At 48.8% G+C, this 18,927-nt stretch overlaps 1 protein-coding gene across 1 annotated transcript; it reads right to left on the bottom strand.

The window, feature by feature from the left end:
* Positions 1-3,201: 3,201 nt before the first annotated feature.
* LOC123369062 (omega-hydroxyceramide transacylase-like) lies at positions 3,202-16,575 on the bottom strand. The gene is made up of 6 exons (XM_045014429.1): positions 16,374-16,575; positions 10,526-10,758; positions 8,792-8,857; positions 6,725-6,934; positions 4,640-4,700; positions 3,202-3,458 (listed from the first exon to the last, which is right to left on the bottom strand). Exons 1-6 carry the CDS (start codon positions 16,573-16,575, stop codon positions 3,202-3,204), a joined length of 1,029 nt encoding a protein of 342 aa, XP_044870364.1.
* Positions 16,576-18,927: the final 2,352 nt, after the last annotated feature.

The following is an 18,927-nucleotide window of genomic DNA, read 5'->3' on the forward strand; positions in this document are numbered from 1 at the left end:
ACCAAAGGTCCATCCAGCCCAGTATCCTGCCTCTGACAGTGGCCAATGCCAGGTGCCCCAGAGGGAATGAACACAACAGGGAATCATCAAGTGACCCATCCCCTGTCGCCCCATTCCCAGCTTCTGGCAAATAGAGTCTAGGGACACCATTCTGCCCATCCTGGCTAATACCCATTGATGGACCTATCCCCCAATGAACTTATCTAGTTCTTTTTTTGAACCCTGTTATAGTCTTGGCCTTCACAACATCCTCAGGCAAAGAATTCCACAGACTGACTGACTGTATTGTGTGAAGAAATACTTCCTTCTGTTTATTAATTTCATTTGGTGACCCCTAGTTCTTGTGTTAAGGAAGTGTTATTTACTCCTTCTCATATCTACTTTCTCCACACCAGTGATGATTTTATAGACCTCTATCATATCCCCCCTTAGTCTTCTCTTTTCCAAGCTGAAAAGTCCCAGTCTTATTAATCTCTCCTCATATGGAAGCCATTCCATATCCCTAATAATTTTGGTTGCCCTTTTCTGAACCTTTTCCAATTCCAATATCTCTTTTTTGAGATGCGGTGACCACATCTGCACACAGTATTCAAGATGTGGGTGTACCATGGATTTATATAGAGGCAATAGGATATTTTCTGTCTTCTTATCTATCCCTTTCTTAATGATTCCCAACACTCTGTTTGCTTTTTTGACTGCCGCTACACATTGAGCAGATGGTTTCAGAGAACTATCCACAATGACTCCAAGATCTCTTTCTTCAGTGGTAACAGCTAATTTAGACCCCATCATTTGACTCACCTCTTACTAAGAGAAAACGTCATCTTTGTAGGAAGCTTATATGACATAAGACACTGTGATATTATCTCAGCCACCGAGTCCAGCCAGCCAGATGCCTTCTGCCTCTCCCAGGCAACTGGAGTAACAGCCAAATGCCAATAACAGATAAACAAACACAAGGCTTTAAGAAATGACTCATAATTTATGGAGCAAATTCAGCTAAAGGAAACCCCAAAATGAATAGTTTCCTGAAAATTGTGCTGAGTCTAAACACCCTGGCCTACCCTCCAAGAAAGAATTTCCTTTAGAAGGCTGAACTGTCAAAGGGAAGTAAGGAAATTAAGCACCCGAATCCCATTGGAATCCAATGGGAGTTGGACACAAACCATTTGTCCCCTGTGCAAAGCCCACAGTTTCGGTTGTAGCTCTATCCCAGTGATGGTCTTTGACCCCTCTGTTGCACATAGCAATAGATATTAGTGTTATACTTGTCGCTTACCTGCGCTATGAGCATTGACTGGGTCTTTAGTTCCCTCGGAACTTCAGAGAAATGGAAACGAGGTTGGAATACACCAAAAATGTGTCAGGAATTTTCAATCTGTATAAAGCTGCTGCTTTATACAGATTTTCCATTTATATGTACACACGCGCATTCACACACACACAATTTACTACAGTTCACCATCGAACAGCAATCAGTGTAGCAACCCTAACGTTTACCATACTCACTCTCCCAACATGCATTTACCCCAACTGCAACACACATCCCAGACACAGGGGGCTGGATCAGCTGTGCATCTGGAATGGGGACCATGACAACAAAATGAGTCATTACCATAGCATCACCCTCCCACATTGTTCCTGACCCCACCGAGTGCCACCACTGGATAACCACAGTAGGTAGGTTGAGTGGGGTGGAGCCACAGGTCAGCTGTTCTCAGCAGTATCATCCTTTGTTGGCCCCTGGAATATCTGTGCACACAGCCATGCTTCGATGAGAGATTGGCTTGAGTAGATGTGAGAGGCACTCTTTGGCAAAGGCTCCTCCCCCTGTTCTTTGCACACAATTCTCATGTCACGCCTCACAAACTTATTACACCGAACACGTCTTGCAGGATATTTATCCATAAAGCGTAACATGAAGGTATCTACAGAAAGCTCATCAAGACTCATGATCAGTGTAAGATGTATGTACGGAAGATATTTAAAGGATAATGTATTTATATTGAAAGTCGGCTTTACGGAGTTGGAGGGAAAGTTAGTTACCAGGGGATAATGTGTCTTGGTCATGGCCCATTTAGCCAGGAGAGAATTATCACCCCACCCTGCTTAGCCAGTGATGCAATGCAATGCAAGACTTCAATGGAAAACAATCAAAGACAATTCCAAACAATTGAAACCACTGGAAGATACAAAAAGAACGTTACAAAAAGACACAGGTTGACGCTGTCTATGAACAGAAACAAAAGTCTGTTCCAGTCTAACAGAGGGTAGGCAAAGGCACTCTGTCTTCATTCACTGAGGAAACATATTAAGGAGCAAGGGGAGGCTTTCATGAACATTTGGATCCTGGTTCTTGTGAAACCAGCCAGCTCTGCAACAGACTAAACTTTGAGGGGAAATCTTATTTTCTGAGATAGGAGAGGGAACTATTGATAAGTGTAGACCCAGGTTTGCGTTTTATGATTTTGCTTTGTATTGTAACCATTTATTTCCAGCATTTTCTCTCGTTTCTAGTACCCTTTCTTAACCAAACCTACTTTTATTTTGTTACACGAGCTCACAAGTGCTGTGTGTTGTGCAAGAAGGGTGGTTTAAGGTGAAATGGGACACGGTGCACCTCTGGAGGCAAAGGATCTGGGATTTCTGTGAGCATCTAGCGTCAGGGGCTGGACATCATGGGGGAACAAGTCAAAGGGTCTCAGGGACTGGGGTGCACCTATTGTTCACCTGCAAGGTGAAGTTAGGGCTGGCGTAGCCCGAGGCTGAAAGGCTGGTGGTGGTAGGTAACTGACACCCACCCACCACAAGGAAGACCCCTTCTCTGTGGAGACAGGGGGTAGCAAGGTGACTGTCTGTCTGAGGTGCCCCAAGAACTGTCCCGGTAAGTAAGTGCTTCAGGATTTGGCTCAGTAATGATATTTCTTAGGCATCTGTCCATCGAAAGAAGGGCTTAGCTGCTTTATTTCAAGCACAGCGAAGCAGATATAAAAGACATAGTAAAGCCATAAAAATCCCACTGGACTGCCGGGCTCAAAGGCCTTCACCTCGCTGAATGAAGCCTGGAATCCCTTCCCATCCCTCCCATACAATACAAAGCAAAACCTGGTAGGCCACATCCCTTCTTTTCCCACAGCACCACCCCACAGATCCCAGGGGAAGCGTTACTCAGCTAGTGTGAAACTAACAGGAGGAAAGAAATCAGACTCCTCTACCTTTGTGCTGGTGCGGGCACAGCTGTGGCTGTATTTTCTGGTCTGTTCCATTGAGTGTCCCGCTCACAGCAGGAGCCTGCTTTGGGGGCAGGTCCCTGGGAGCTGGCCCGTTGGATTCCAGCCCCCCTGTGTCTGGGTTCCGGCATGAGGACTCCTCATTGGCTCGAGACAAGTCTTTTTTACTGAGCAAACTGGCAAACCGGAAGGTCAGCGTGTTGGCAGGATAATTTATACCAAAGGCATCTATGAGACATGACAACAAAGGGTAAAATTGTTCATAAATAGTCAGGTAAAATTAAGGTGAAATGGGACACGGTGCACCTCTGGAGGCAAAGGATCTGGGATTTCTGTTTGATTGCAGGGGATAATATGGAAGAACCTGGTGACACTTCATGAGACTGGAAACATTAGGACACCTAATTCCCATCAACTTTCATGGCTTGTTGACTTTCACTAGAAGCCTGCCGTGCCTTTGTTAACTTCCCCCTCATAACCTAGATGTGCCTGGCCAGCAGGTTTGTCTGAGCTTCTGACCCATATCTCCTGGGGCTTTAGCAAAACCAAGGTTAGTGTTGATTCTTATTTCATGAGGCAGTGAGTTCCATAGGCTCCTGTGGAAGTCCTATTGCCTGTGGATACAAGCCTCCCTTTGTTGCTGGACAGTTCCCCCTGTTCTAGAGGAACGTAGCTGTCATGGAAGGCCATGGTCACAGAGAGTACAACAGAGAGATGTCTCCTGCCATATCAAATTGACCTTATAGGTCTTATAGGACAAAGGGTTTGGGGTATGGAGGATTTGGATGTTCTCTTTTTCAATCTGTGTACGGTCCCTAAGGCAACTGTAACTTCTGGTTCTTGTTTTGAAGTTTTCAATTAATAAACATGAGCAGAGAGAGATGTCTCCAGTAGGTAGTGAGAAGCAAGTCATTTACATTGTTTCCTTTATTGCTCAGTAGTGGAGGTGCAGGGGATTTGAAACCATGTGTTTTATCATTCCTCCTGCATGTCAATCTTAGAATCATAGAATATCAGGGTTGGAAGGGACCTCAGGAGGTCATCTAGTCCAACCCCCTGCTCAAAGCAAGACCAATCCCCAACTAAATCATCCCAGCCAGGGCTTTGTCAACCCTGACCTTAAAAACCTCTAAGGAAGGAGATTCCACCACTTCCTTAGGTAACCCATTCCAGTGCTTCACCACCCTCCTAGTGAAAAAGTTTTTCCTAATATCCAACCTAAACCTCCCCCACTGCAACTTGAGACCATTGCTCCTTGTTCTGTCATCTGGTACCACTGAGAACAGTCTAGATCCATCCTCTTTGGAACCCCCTTTCAGGTAGTTGAAAGCAGCTATCAAATCCCTCCTCATTCTCTGTATGGAAAGCAAATGCCTCCTGTCTGTTTACAGGCTCAGGGTACCACTTACTGTTCCTGCGTAAGAAAAGGACAGCATCCTGATACCCTCGGAAAAAAAACTCTTTCAGGACCTGTGGAGGAAAGCACCTGGCATCAGAAAGAATTCCAGTTGCAGGAACTGTTCTTCGAGGGGCAGAAGCCATGTCTTCTCTAATGCTGTTTGATATGCCATGTGGGCTTGATCCTCAGCTGGCCTCAGTGCTTAAAGGGTCCCTGGCCGAAAGGGGCCATAGACCCGGCAAATAATACTTCTGCAACTCAAGCTGGTCACTGAGGGGTGCATGGCCTGGAGAAACCCCCCCTCTGATTACTTGCCCTCCCCACTTCCCCACCTCCTGGGGTAGAGCAGCCAATTGGACTGTGATTTCTGGTTCCTGTCCTGCTGCAGGAAACAGGCAGAGCTACCCCCAACTCCCCCAAAGCCCTTTGCACTGGAGGGGAGGAGAGAGCAGAAAAAACCCACCAGCTCAGGGCAGCTACCCTCCCTCTTCTCCTCCACTGAGCAACAGGGGCAGCACCTCTTCTCCTCCCCACTCCCCCCACCCATGCCACAGCACCTGGCCTGGGAAAGCAGGGGGCACCGGGGGAAGGGGAGGAGAAGAACCTCTGGGATCACTCCCAACCCGGCGTAGAAGGAAGGGAGGAGGGGACCCCCATGCAGGTCTCGTAAGGGGGGTGAAGTATCCTAGGGGCGGCAGGAGGAGGTGAGGCAGGGGCAGGGGGGCAAATGAATGTGGGGGCAGAATTGATGAGAAGCAAGAGAACTGGCAGCTGTGATGTTACCAAGAGTTATGCCAGTCTACCCCAGCTGAGGATCAGGCCCATGGCGTCTGGAACTGGAGGTGCACATTAATCCCAGGACTGCGTGGCACAATCCTGGTTGGGTGGCACAGCAACAGAGGTGTGCTGGGCCAGAGCCGCAGCTGGTATAAACTGGCACTGACTTCAGTGGGGCTAGGCTGATTACGTTAGCTGAGGTTCTAGCCCCTCGCCTGCAGCGTAGGGACGTAGGGGTCACCAGACTGGAGCAGACCCCGGTATCCATCTCTGACAGGGGCCAGTCTCAGATGCTTCAGAGGAAGGTGTAAGAACCCCATAACAGCAGATGTGGGCTGATCTCCCACCACCACCACCCACCTTTGAAGTTTTCAGCCTAATCCCTAATAGAGATCGATTTAAGCATGGGATGGTGGGTCCCGAGCTCACTAGCTGTGATAGAAGTAGCGCGAGTGGGTAGGGTTACCAGCGCAAAGGCTATTTCATCTGGGACAGCAACCTCAAAAAAGGGATGATCCTGGGACAACCTGGAGAGGTGGGAACCGTACCTGAGGGTAAGGGCAATGGCTACACTTGCAGTTGTAGAGCACTGGGAGTTAAGACGGCAGCAGGAAAAACGCTCTCAGCTGGAAGTGTACTGGCATGGCCACATTAGCAGCTCATTAGCAGAGAGCAGTGCATTGTGATAGCTATCCCAGCCTGCAAGTGGCTGCAACGTGCTTTTCAAATGCAGGGGGTGGGGTGGAGTGTGAAGGGGAGTGTGTTGTGTGTATGTGGAGGGAGAGAGAGTGGGTTCAGGGGGGCTGAGAGTGTGTCAGCATGCTGTCTTGTAAATTCAGACAGCAGCAGACCTCCCTCCCTCCCCCGCTGCCTCTCTCACTCAAAGCAAGCAGCATTCCTCAGTAATGGTTCCTTTGTCCAGGAGCAGATAAGTAGCTGGCTGACGGAAAGGGAGCTTTGAAAGGGCATATCTGCATTCCTACAGCATTCCTACAGCGAGTTCAAAACAATGACAAGAGTGGCCACTTGATTTAAGGGGATTATGGGACGTTTCCGGAGGCTGATCAGAGCACAGTAATGCAACACTTCATTCACACTGGTGCCGCAGCGCTCCAGGGGAGGCACAGCAAACGTTATTCCACTCGCCGAGGAGAAGTACCAGCAGCGCTGTAGCCACAGAGTCAGAGCGTTCTACATGCCTTGCCAGTGTGGACGGGGAGTGAGCTAGGGCGCCCGGGGCTCCTTTATTGCACTGTAATTCGCAAGTGTAGCCAAGACCATTGAGAAGCACTGGGGTACATTGGTATGGACCACTTACCAGGTAGCTAGGTGGAAAAAGAGCATAGCTAATCCTGCACAGGTTTTCCACTGAGATCTGAATGCTGCTGTTAAAGATCTGAAAAGAGTAGAAGATAGCCGGGCAGTCCCGGGGACAGATGTCCAGCTCGCCTGTGAATGGGGACACTGTGATCACGGCCTCCAGGTCAGAACACGGCTGCAGGTTAGTGAAACCTCCATCGACGTAGCGCTGGGGTGAGGGGTGGAAACAACAGGGGAATTTGTTTGGAGAAGATCATAGTTTAAAATAGGTAGGAGCATCACAGCAATCGGGACAAGTGATTGTGTGAACAATGCAGGCCTGGTTCGTTACATGTGGTGTCTGAATAGGGTACCTGCAACCTATGTAAATTATATGCAAATTTAGTAGCATGTATAATAATCCCTAATCTAATCTAGTGCTTTTCATCAGTAGATCTTAAAGTGCTTTTCAAAGGAGATCATCATCATCACCCCCATTTTATAGCTGGGGAAACTGAGTCAGGGAGAGGTGATGTGACTTGCTGGAGGTCACCCCGCAGGCCAGTGCCAGGAATAGAACCCAGGTCTCCTGAATCCCAGGCCACTTCTCTCTGATCCCAAAGGGCAAAAGATCAGCTTGTGGCTAAGGCACAGGAACGGGAGTTAGGAAATGTGGGATCTATTCTTGCCTCTGCCACAGATTTGCTGCGTGACCTTGGACAAGTCACTTATCCCGTCGGTATCACAGTGGGGGGCAATGAAATCTGCCTACCACCCAAGGGGTATTGTGAGATTGAATGCATTGCTTGCTTGTAAAAGAGCTTTGTAATCCTTGTAGGGGAAGTGCTAGCAAAGTGCACCGCATGCCTATTTTTTGAACATCCTGTGAATCCTTAAGGCACTGGGGTGCCTTCAGGGCTGGCCACTTTGCTGCACTGTTTGCGTTACATGGATAATTGTAGGGTGCATTGTGCCAATGAGGGAGGAAAGGTCTGTAGTGGGGGTCAGGATTCCTGGGAGGAGCTAGCCCCACCATACTCCTACCCCTATTTGGAACTTTGCCTATTCCCCCAACCTGTCTTGCTTCTGCACACCTCCTCCCACTGCCAGGTTCTCCCCACATAGCTATGGGCCAAGAGCTGAGAGGAGCGGCTTGGGAGAGAGACTTATTGGCTGGAGTCCAGGGCCTGCCTGCATGGGAGGTGTAGCCAGTGGGACATGAGGATGGATGGGGAAGTTAAACCAAACCCCACCCCAGTTAAAAAACACAGGTTACTATAGAGCAGCCATTATGGTCGCGAGTGGCCTGTTGCAATGAGTGTGATGACACAATCCACAGTGATTATTAAAGGCTTGTTGTCAAGATTATATAAAGGCAACAGGACAGCTCATGAAGGCTTTAGCCCACGTGGGAGGGACTATCCCAGCTACTCCACAGGAATATCCAGCTACTCATGAGCCTGTTTGTCAAGCTTGTAAATACTAGACTCATGGCAGAGCACTGTGAGATCTCTGAATTTAAGGAGGTACTTAAAGGCAACAGCCTGCGTCTTGTGCTTTTTTGTAGTAGAACTCGTGCTGGCTTTGGCAATTTCTGTATGGAACAATCACATCCAACCCCCTAGTGAACTCTTTACAGACTGCACTGAGCTGAATTCAACTCGCGGGTTACATTTGGGCTTTTATCCTCTCCGTGCGGGGCTCAAGAGACCCTGAAATTTACAGCTGACATCAAAACGGTGCAAAGCCACTGGACTGAAACAGAGCAAACTAAAAGTCAATGAAACAGGAATAATCCAAGTGAACCCCCAGCAGCAAGATTCCCGGAGCTACAGGTCACACCCACCGCAGGGAATTCATGGATGAAATTCAGTGACTTGGGTTTTGCTGGAGGTCTGACTTGATGGCCCTTTAGATCTACGAAATGGATAGACCCTTAGTTAGTGTAAACTGGCAGAAGTCTGTGGAGCAACTCCTATTTATGCCAGCTGAGGATTTGGCCTTATGAATCTATGTCTGAGAGCAGAGTCTGGCAACAGATTGCTGAGATCAGAATCCCCTGGAATATTTGCTAAAGAGCACTTACCACACCTCGGAAGGAGGGAGGGATGAATCCGCAATAGATAGGAACGAAGCAGCTGCAGATCAGTGCCTGTGAGGAGAAGAGACACACAGAAGGGTCACAGAAAAGCATACTTCACCTCAAACTTCCCCAAGTTGAGAGGCAATTGGATTTATTGCCCAGAGATTCGGGCTTCTTTACGGAGATAAACTGGGGCTGAGGTGCTGTGATCTGGATCCAAACTAGAACTGGTCAAAACTTGGAATTTTCATTCTGGGCGAAATTCTGACATGTCAAAAATTTTCTTTCATCCCAACACAAAAGCCAGCATTCCAAATTTCCCACAAAACCAAATTTCTAAAACTTTCGTTTCAGAAATAGCGAAATGACCCTATTGAAACAAAATGTCCCAGGGAGTTCAAAGTGTTTCATTTCAATACTGGACTATCATAGAACCAGGGTGGAAATGATAACGACTAAAGGAAGCACTTTGGCAAATGGTGCTAAATCCATCCATTCCCACAAAACATTTCAATGTGGCCAAATCGGCATTTTCCAACAGAAAAATGTTCATCAGACAATTTTGACCAGCTCTAATCCAGACTTTTAAATGTGGGATGGATCTTAGGGCCTAGTCGGTGATGCATCAATCTGTATTTAAATCAGGACAGGCATTGCTAAGAACGGCATTAAATGCAACCTATTGGGGATGAGCACGGGAAAGGGACTAGCATATAGGCTGCCTTCTGTCCCCTTGTTGGAATACAGCAGCACAGGTGGCCTGCTGGATTCTCCAAGCCCAATGCCAAAAAGGCTGATTGGGGGAGAAGGGCCAGCTGGAGCTGAGGCTGGCTGAGGGCCTGCAGCTGCCCTGAATGAAAGCCCAGCTCCAGGGTAGCAGCTGGGGGAAACTACTGCCTTGAGGAGGGCTGGAGTAGCTGTCTGGGAGGCAGCCCAGCTCCAAGGGAAGGGGCTGAGGATTTATGTCCTAAAGAGAGACGAGGCAACTCCATAGAGCACAATCCAGCAGCCAGAAAGATTTGCAGAAGCTCCTCAGAAGCTGGATGGAAAGAAGCCCCCCCAAGATAACCAAACCACGGAGCAGGAGCAATGGAATCTTCACTCTGGCGAGGGGTGCGGGGAGAAGGTAGGAGCAGCCCAGGAAGGTGGCAAGGGATTGGAAAGAGCGATCCTGACCTGGCGCCCAGAGGAGAGGGCAGGCAGGGGCTCCCCTACCTCTTCCCCAACAGAGGAGATGGTATGAGCCTCAGGACTGAGAGAGGCAGCGTGGCAGTTGTGGAAGGGGAATGAGGCCTCAACATAAAGGCCCCTAGATGTGGGGACTTGGCTTGTTTAGACTGAATGGGGAACAAGGTTTGGACAGTGCCGTAGCTGGGAGGCAGAGGTCGCAGCCTGCGATAAGGTTAGAAAGCTTGACAACAAGGGGCGCTAGGAACAATTAGCATGAGGGGGCACTCCTGCAGTTGGCTCACACCAAACAGGCTGTTTCAAGGAGCAGGTACCAATGAGAGCTACTTTCTGGCCATGTCTGGTACTCGTAACTTAATATGCTGCTTCTGAACCTAGGACCAGGGTGGAATCTCTGGACTGGGACAGAGGTGGAATTCTCTCCTCCCTCTGTCTGTTCATGTACGTTGAGCTAAGCTCCATGGACTTCACCTCTCTCTCATGAACCCAGCTTGTGTTTTTTTCTCATTTAATTGCATTGCAGGCGCAGCAGAGAGGAAACCCCATTACCTGAATCAGATCTTCCTTTGAACTGAACTCAGAAACCATGACATTCTGTCCGTCCATCACCCGGGTGAGGGAAATGTGCAGCCTCCCCGAAGCCACCTGGTGAGAGTTCTCTGGCAACATCTTGTACAACCCCTTCTGTACGGTGCGGAGCATGTTGCACCCAGGAGACAGAGGGCCGAGAATCGTTTTCCTGGCATCTCTGACCGCTTCATGGAAAGATTCTTTTAGGTCCTCTGAGAGAAGGAGGGAAAACAGCGGTCATTTATCACCAGCTTTCCTTGAAGGCCCAATAGTCCTAAGATTGCCCAACACGATACCCCTGTGTTTTCAGTCTCGTATCATTTTGGCGAGCTGTAATCCTTTGGATGGAAATTTCCCACATTCACTCTCTGCCCTAAGTGGAATATTTTCAGAAAGTTTGATCCACAACAGAGCAGCCACTTTTGAGAAAGAAGTTGGTGACAAACAGGCAGTTTGGTCAATATTAATTATCTGTTGGTGTCCTTTTGGGCAGTGGTAGTGTCTTAGGGTATGTCTACACTTCCCGCTGATGGGGGGTGGGGAGGGGGATTCCCAGGAGTTCCAGCCTGAGGAGACATAGCCACAGTAGTTCTCATCAAGCTCCATGAGAGCTAGTGTGCGTATGTCTCCTCCAGCTGGGGCTCCGTGACGGTCTCATGGCACCCAGGACTGAAAGTTGCCATGTTATCCTCTGCCTGGGTGTTATTTCTATGCCTGCCTGGGTGTCATCTCACAGACACCACCAGCCTGTCAGCCCCTCGAGCACTCTCCTCTGAGCTACGCCAGCCCCAACTTCGCCTTGTGGGTTAGCAGTAGGCGTACCCTCGTCCCTGAGCCCCTTTGACATGTTCCCCTGTGATATGCAGCCCCTGATGCTGGCTGCTTATAGAAATCCCAGATCCTCCGCCCCCAGAGGTCCAGTTTTACATTAAACCACCTTTCCTGTACAACACACAGCACTTGTGAGCACGTACCTTTATTTTGGTATAAGTGTATTTAAGAAAGGGTAAAGATTTAACTAGACAAGAGAGACAATGCTGGAAACAAATAGTTACAATACAAAACAATATCATTAAATTCAGACCTGGGTCTATGCTTATCAATAGTTCCCTCTCCTGTGTAATAAAATAGGCTTTTCCCTCCTAGAGTTCAGGCTGTTGGAGAGCTGGCTGGTTTCACAAGAAGTAGGATTTAAATGTTTGTGAAAACATCCCCTCTCCACAAGGGGTTTCCTCAGTGGATGGATTCAGAGGACTTCTCCCTCCTCTGTGTTATCCTGAAACAGTCTTTTGCTTCTATTCACAGACAGGGCAAATGCCTGTCTTATAAGGTTCCTTTTTCACCTTCTAGTGGTTTTGATTGTTTGCAGCTACCTCTGATGGCTTTCTATTGAAAGTCTTGTTATTGCCACAGCTAAGCAATTGAGCTTCGTATTGAGCATCATGGGCTAAACAGGGTGGGGAGGCAACTCTTTCCTACCAAAATGGACCATCACCAAGATTGTCCCCTGGTGACTAATTTTTACTCCCAGTCCCTAAAGCATACATTCACTATCAATACATTATTGCTTAAATATTACCCGTATGGACATCTTGCAAAGATTATGACAAGTGACAAGCTTTCTGTGGATTCCTTACATGTTACTCTTTATGGAGAAATATCCTGTAAGACGTGTGCTTGGGGTAGTGAGTTTGTCAGGTCTGAGGTGAGAGTTGTCTGTGCAGAACAGGGAACCCTTTGCTTAAGAGCCTCTGTGTCACAGAATCACACGCACACAGAGCTCAAAGTGTATACATACCCTTAGCAGCTTGGAGAAGGAAGGTGAAATTTGGCAGGAGAAAAACCCTGAGGTCGCGGAAGTGCCTTTTTGCTCTCCCAGAGAAAATTCATCCAAATAGCAGCCGCAAGTAGCTGTGGCTTCCTGTGAGGAACAGGCAGAATGGATCTGCCTCCTCCTCCTACAATACCCTTTGGCCTAGAGGCAGGACACTGAGCTAGACACCAGGAGAAAGTAAGTTCTAGGTTTGCCTCTTGTACTGACTGGCCTTTGATGAACTGTATTTCACATTCCTTCTTAGGGGGCACAGTCTCACATCTGTACCCGAGTCTCAGTCTGAAGACAGGGAAACTGAGGGCCAGAGAAGTTGCACAAGGCCATTTCTGGCACAGCTGGGACTGGAACAGTTCAGGAAAATCTAGCTGAGCCCTGTTGTTTCGGCGGGAGGCTCAGATGGTCCAGAGTTTAGCAGAGGAGCTGAGCGTATGTGGGAAACTGCCGGAGTGCTGCCACCGATCAGTTTGGGTCAGATCATCCTGTCTTCTGGTAAAATCCTGACTCGGGTGGCTCAGGAAGTAGAAATCGCTGTGAGAGGATCCTCCTGTGATTCCCTCATGACCTCTCATCACAGGGAGGGGTGGGCTCTGCACTATTCATCACCCCATCCCTGTGAGGATAGGTAAATATTATCATCCCCCACTTCACTTGAAAGGAAACAAGTTGCCGTTAATAATTACATCAGCCCTGCAAGGCCGATAGGGACTGGATCGTCCTCATTTGATAGCTGGGGAAACTGAGGCACAAAGCCGGGACATGACTTTCCCGAGAGAGTCAATGTCAGAGCTCAGGAGTTCCTGGTTCCTAGTCCTGGGCTAAGAGCACTGTCCCTTTTCAGCAGCATGAAGAGAGAGAGGGGAGAGGGCTGTGGAAGAATGGCTGATGGCCTTTCAGCTCCAGCATGTGGCTGCTTACAGCTTAATTGTACTTGGTCCTGATGTAGGCAGGCTCCCACTGAAGCTGTGAATAAGAGCAATGCCTCAGGATCAGCATTGTGGCTCCTGTAGATTAGAAACTGCCAGACCAGATCAGACCTGGGGTCCATCTAGGTCAAGATTCTGTCTCCTGCTTCACAGGAAGGTGCAAGAAACTCTTTGAGTGTAAGCAAAGGGATAACCTGCCGCCAGGGGAAGTTGCTTCCTGACATCTGTTAGTTAGAGGTTGGCTCACACGCTGAAGCAGAATGCTTTGGATTAGGATCTGTCTATCTGGCCACACAGAAGTGAGATCATTGGTAATTAAGCAAACCCTTGGGCCCCCATTCAAGCTCTAGATGATTTCACGTATGGCTGGAAGCACGTTCAGACGTGATCCTGCAGAGATTTCTGCACGGGCTAAAGTATGCACATGCACCAGTTCCACCGGCATCCAGGAGGCTCCTCACATGTGTAAAGTTGAGCCAGCCACGCAGGGCTAGGGCCTAATCTGGCAAGGACAAAGCTCACTTGGGCCCCTGTTCTAGCTGTCCCAGTGCAGCAACTCCTGAGATTGCTCTAGAAAGACAGGCAGACAGACAGATTAGACAGAGCAAAAATATCTTAGCGTCCTGAAGGCACCAGAGCAACCCAGGAATTAAGAGCAGTTATAAATGTTTGAGCAGATATTCCAAGCATGTGACATAACAACTAATGCTTTGCGGGGTCAAGTGAGGTGGTAATGGACCTGAATTTCAAATCAAAGTTGCTTGAAAACCAAATGACAAACGTTTGTGATTTTTGCCATAATAAACCAGAGCAGCAAGGACCTTCCTTTGGTCTGCAGCCTGACTACACAAGAGGGCTCCAAAACGATCTCTGAGAGCCAGAGCTACTGACTGTGATTGCCCAAAAGCGGGACAACCTGAGAGCTGGAGGATGCTACTGGACTCTACCATTACAGCTGCCTCTCCTATAGATTTCCTAGAGGTATCTTTCTTCTTGCAAGCACGGGAATATGCCAGTCAGGAGCCACTGTCTTACAAACAGCAGCTAAGATATTGGTACATAGATGGATATGCATTTTTTTTTCTGCCTTAAAAAATTCTTTAAAAAACAGCAAGGTTTGGGGTGTGTCTACATGGAGCAGGACTGTGCACAGCATGGGTGGGATTTCTAAAGTGCGTATTAACTGGTCTGAGTATACCTTGCTGGTGTGAACTAAAAGTTCCCTAGTGCACTTTAATATAGTGCCTTTAATTTTCTACAATAAAACCAGCACCTGGAGATAGACAAATCCCCCAGGGGCTGCTCCTCTTGGTCCCACTGATGCCAATGAGACGTTTGCTGTTTCTTAAACAGGGGCAAGCTCAAGCCCTTACGTTACAAGATCACAGGGATTTGGGGTACATCTACACTGTAATTCGGGCTGGCCCGAATCAGCTGACTCCAGGGCCGGCTCCAGACCCCAGCGTGCCAAGCGCGCGCTTGGGGCGGCATGCCGCGGGGGGCACTCTGCCTGTCGCTGGAAGGGCGGCAGGCGGCTCAGGTGGACCTCCCGCAGGCGTGCCTGCGGATGCTCCACCGGAGCCGCGGGACCAGCGGACCCTCCACAGGCACGTCTGCGGGAGGTCCACCGGAGCCGCGGGACCGGCGACCGCCAGAGCGCCCCCTGCAGCATGCCGCCGTGCTTGGGGCGGCAAAATTGCTAGAGCCGCCCCTGGCTGACTCAGGCTCACGGGGCTTCGGGCTCGGGCTGGAACCCAGTCTCTGAAACCCCATGAGGGGAATGTCACCGCTGCAGTTTTTAGCTCTGCAGCCCGAGCCCTGTGAGCCTGAATGGGACTCGTGCTGGGGGATTTTTATTGCAGTCTGTACGTACCCTTGCGGCTGGAAAAGGCACTGTATTGCTCAGAAAGGAAGATGCATCCTCTTCTCCTGAGCGGAGAAGCATTTAGGGCTGAACGTTCAAAAGGATTTAGGTGTTCTCCACCTCGGGAAGGTGGGGTATTGAGCTGAACAGGGATTTGCCACCTCGCAAGTGGCTGCGCTAACCATTGGGCTATTCTCTCTAGCCCGCATAAGTCTTTGAGAGCAGGAGTAAGAGCACAAGAATGAGACTGTGCCAACAACCAGGCTATGAAGTCACTCATCCAGGCGGTGGGTGATCCAGGATCCAGTCCCCTGTTCCAGGGAGCCATTCATTTCTCCACAGTGCAACCACTTCAACAGGAGCAACTGAGGGGCCCCCTCTGTTAGACTGTCCCAGAGCCCACTGGTTAGAGCACTCACATGAGAAGTGGCAGATCCCTGTTCAAATCCCTTCTGAACCAAAGGTCTCCCACCGCCCAGGTGAGGACCCTAACCACGGGGCTAAAAGTGGTGATGAAGGCGCTCCTTCTCCCAAGCTTGCCTATGGGGGGGGCCCCGCTCCGTAGGCAGCCTCTGAGTGCGTCTGCTAGATTCGGCCCCTCAGACAACGTAGGCAGCCGAACGATTATCTTCCCCGGCTGATGAATCGCTCTGGAGCTTAGGCAGGAGATAGGCATCCGGACACCACCGAGGGGTAGCAGGGCATGTGCACAGAGGCAGAAACATAGGCACTAAGGGATCCTTTACTGCAAAAACTTACTGTTTCAGTGGGAGCTTTGTGCATCACAGTTCTCCCAACACTGGGACTTAGACAGTTAAAACAGGGCCAGAGGCGCCTGACTCCTTTTGAGTACTCCACCCCTACTGACTAGTCTCTGCTTCTTCCCAGAAGGCTGGTGGTGGGCCAAATGGAAGACCTATGGGGGCTGGATCTGGCCCATGAGCTCCCACTGAAGAACAATGGTTTAGATCCTCAACTGATGGAAAGCAATGTACCACTACTGACTTAAACACAGCTAGTCCGATTTACGCCAGCTCAGGATCTGGCCCTGTAGGTCCCCTGATGCTGTACGATTACATTTTTAGTTATTGTATTATTATACAAATCATTCCTTTCTGATCCTTTCATGGCATTAAAATCCATCTTTTCAGTATTATTATTGTTAATATAAACGTTATACACAGAATAAACCAAAGCGTTCCTTACCCAGGCTAGATTCACACACCACTGCTGCAGCTATAAGTGACCCAGCTGATGCTCCGTAAACTTTGGATGCAGATTTTAGTATCTCAGGTGCCAATTCCAAGAGCGACTGGACCACCCCTATCTGGTAAAGTACAAGAAAACCGCTGCCTGAAAAAGAAAGAGAGAAGGGGGTGCCGGTGCCATTTCGGTCTTCTTCAGCCATCCCAGCTGCTCAGCCTGCAGAGCCGGGGTTTTGTCAGTGGGCAGGTGCTCTGTCACTTCGATGTTCAGTTTTGCTGTTACTAGCTAAACTCCGAGCCCGCTCTCTTTCTGCCCTTCTCTGACACGTTCACTGCTTCTTTCACAGTTCACACGAACGCGTAAGATGCACTTTTTGCCCTTCTGTGCCAGATCCCTGAGATGTTTTCAGATTCAATGCCTGCTTTAATTACCTCTCTGGCTAAAAATAAAACTCTCTCCCCCCATCAAAGCAGCTCTAGCTAGATTAGACCCTAACTAGCTATCATGCTCCCGGCTTAAGTGAGGAGCTCCTTTTAAGACAATAACTCATAAATCTTCCCACAGCCTGCATGCTTTTAGAGCGCGTGAAGCCTCCTGCACCTCATGGCTCTAGCTTGGCTTTTTCCGAGCATCCTTTGCAACATTTCCTCTTTTTTGTTTTTTTCCCGCTCTTCCTCGAGGGTGTTTTTCTAAATTGGATTCTCCCTCAATCCTGTCTTAGGAACAGCTCAGTGCTGAATGAGCAGAGATTTGCTTGAGGAGCTCAGAGCCGGTGGGTGTTACACAAAGGATTACACAGAGGGCTGGGCTATGTTATATTTGAAAACTTGCTCAATTAACCCTATATTGCACTGTCTATATCCACTGAGAAAAATGGACCTTGAGCCTGTTACTTCGTTCTTATAAAGACACCTCCAAAGACTCCCATTTCCTTTGAATTCTCCACCCTGCTTTGTGCTTGACATGTCACTTCAACAGGATTCTGTCAGGTTTAAATCTCAGAACTTCCATTCCCTGTGCTGCTATCAGCGCAATCGTTTATTAAAGCTGAAAGGACTGTTAAAGTCTAATGGCCTTATCACTGGTTCTGTTGGTACTTTTTAATACCGGTGATTGCACTGTGGACAATGAAAATTATTTAGTCAGATTCAGAGTCTATTTCCAACCCCCAGTCTGACTGCCACAGAAGTTAGTGGCCCAAATCATGGAGACTGGCCTTTCTACAGCCAGAACAGCTTTGGAGGCTTATGACGCTGGTGCTGCCAGGTGATGGGCCACTTCCCCAAGTGCAACTTGGAGCAGCCTCAGACCTGCTCTAACTCACACCAGCTGCCAGGGGCCCTCCAGGGAGCCACCAAGGCAGCCCACGAGTGGACAGATGGAGCATTCCCTGGCCAGCCTGTCTTCCTCCAACCATGCACCCTATATTTGGGGATGGCGTGGGAACTACGAAGATGGTTCTGTGGCACCCGGAGCTTCCTCCCATGTCATGAATAGTCTTTATGTTCATTCTCTGATTGCTCAGTTCTGTTCCTGCAGCCACATGATGCAACGGCCAAATCCTGCGAGACCCTGAGCCTGTGCAGCTTGGAGCACAACTCAGTATTTGGCCCTATGAGGTTTCAGGGTGGGATTTAGGGCCCCTCTACTCCCACAGGCTTCAGTGGGAGTTTGAGATGCTAAGCACTTCAGAACAGTGCTCCCATAAAGCCTAGCCACGGGAGTATGAATCCAGGGAGAGCCTTTCTTGTGCAGATTGCAGGCACTTGCCTCTTTGAATCTCCAGCCAGCCTTGCTATGACGTGCCTAGTCTAAGCAGGTTTAATGGACTTTTGTGACAAGGAAATGAAGTTGGAAGCAAGTTTACAAGGGATGCATTTTGAATCTGATCGGCATATTACCAATAATGTCTGAACCTCACCTGCACTGCTTACTGTGTTGGGTAGCTACTACGTACAAGTTCTGTTCCACGTTAGGGCCGCTGGCATGTTTTTGCTCTTAAGCAAGTCAAGGCTAGTAGGAAGAATGTATTCTTCTGTCTTGTGTTTCTCTGGAATCTATTGACTTGGGAGAAGGAGATTATGCATCAAGGAGCTCTGTTGGGGGTATCATTTGAGGTCAGTTTATCACATACTTACATGAATCACTTAAGTATGTACAGTACAAAACGCCATGTACTGAGCTAAATTTAGATTTGGAGCATTTGGGTGGACATGGTAGTGTCCGCGATTCTTCAGAGATGAAATTCAGCCCCGTGCCGCAAGCCACCTCAAAGCCAATGCAACGCTGAAATCTCACATTGAATACTCAGACTAGAATTTATGTGGAACTTTAGTATTGCCCGGACTATGCACTGGCCCTCTGCACTGGGGTGAATGAATTTCTCTCTATCTAGCTGTTCTGATAATGCAGTTTGTAAGTTGCCTGGCCTAGTGGAGTGAGCACAGGACTTGGTGTTAAGAGTCTTGGGTTCTGGTCCTAACTCTGCCACCAACTGGCTGCATGGCCTGGTTTAAGCCGCTTCATCTCTGTAAAATGAAGATGTTCTTATTTA

This window comes from Mauremys mutica, chromosome 4 (genome assembly GCF_020497125.1).
Source record: "Mauremys mutica isolate MM-2020 ecotype Southern chromosome 4, ASM2049712v1, whole genome shotgun sequence".
In the NCBI taxonomy this organism is placed as follows: domain Eukaryota; kingdom Metazoa; phylum Chordata; order Testudines; family Geoemydidae; genus Mauremys; species Mauremys mutica.

Excerpts from the sequence above, each read along its gene's own strand:
- LOC123369062 (XM_045014429.1), bottom strand. The coding sequence starts at position 16,575 with ATGGCTGAAGAAGACCGAAATGGCACCGGCACCCCCTTCTCTCTTTCT. Across the intron at positions 10,759-16,373 it reads GGTGTGTGAATCTAGCCTGG|AGGACCTAAAAGAATCTTTC; the intron begins GTAAGGAACGCT and ends TCCTTCTCTCAG. Across the intron at positions 6,935-8,791 it reads CTCCCTCCTTCCGAGGTGTG|CGCTACGTCGATGGAGGTTT; the intron begins GTAAGTGCTCTT and ends CCCTCACCCCAG.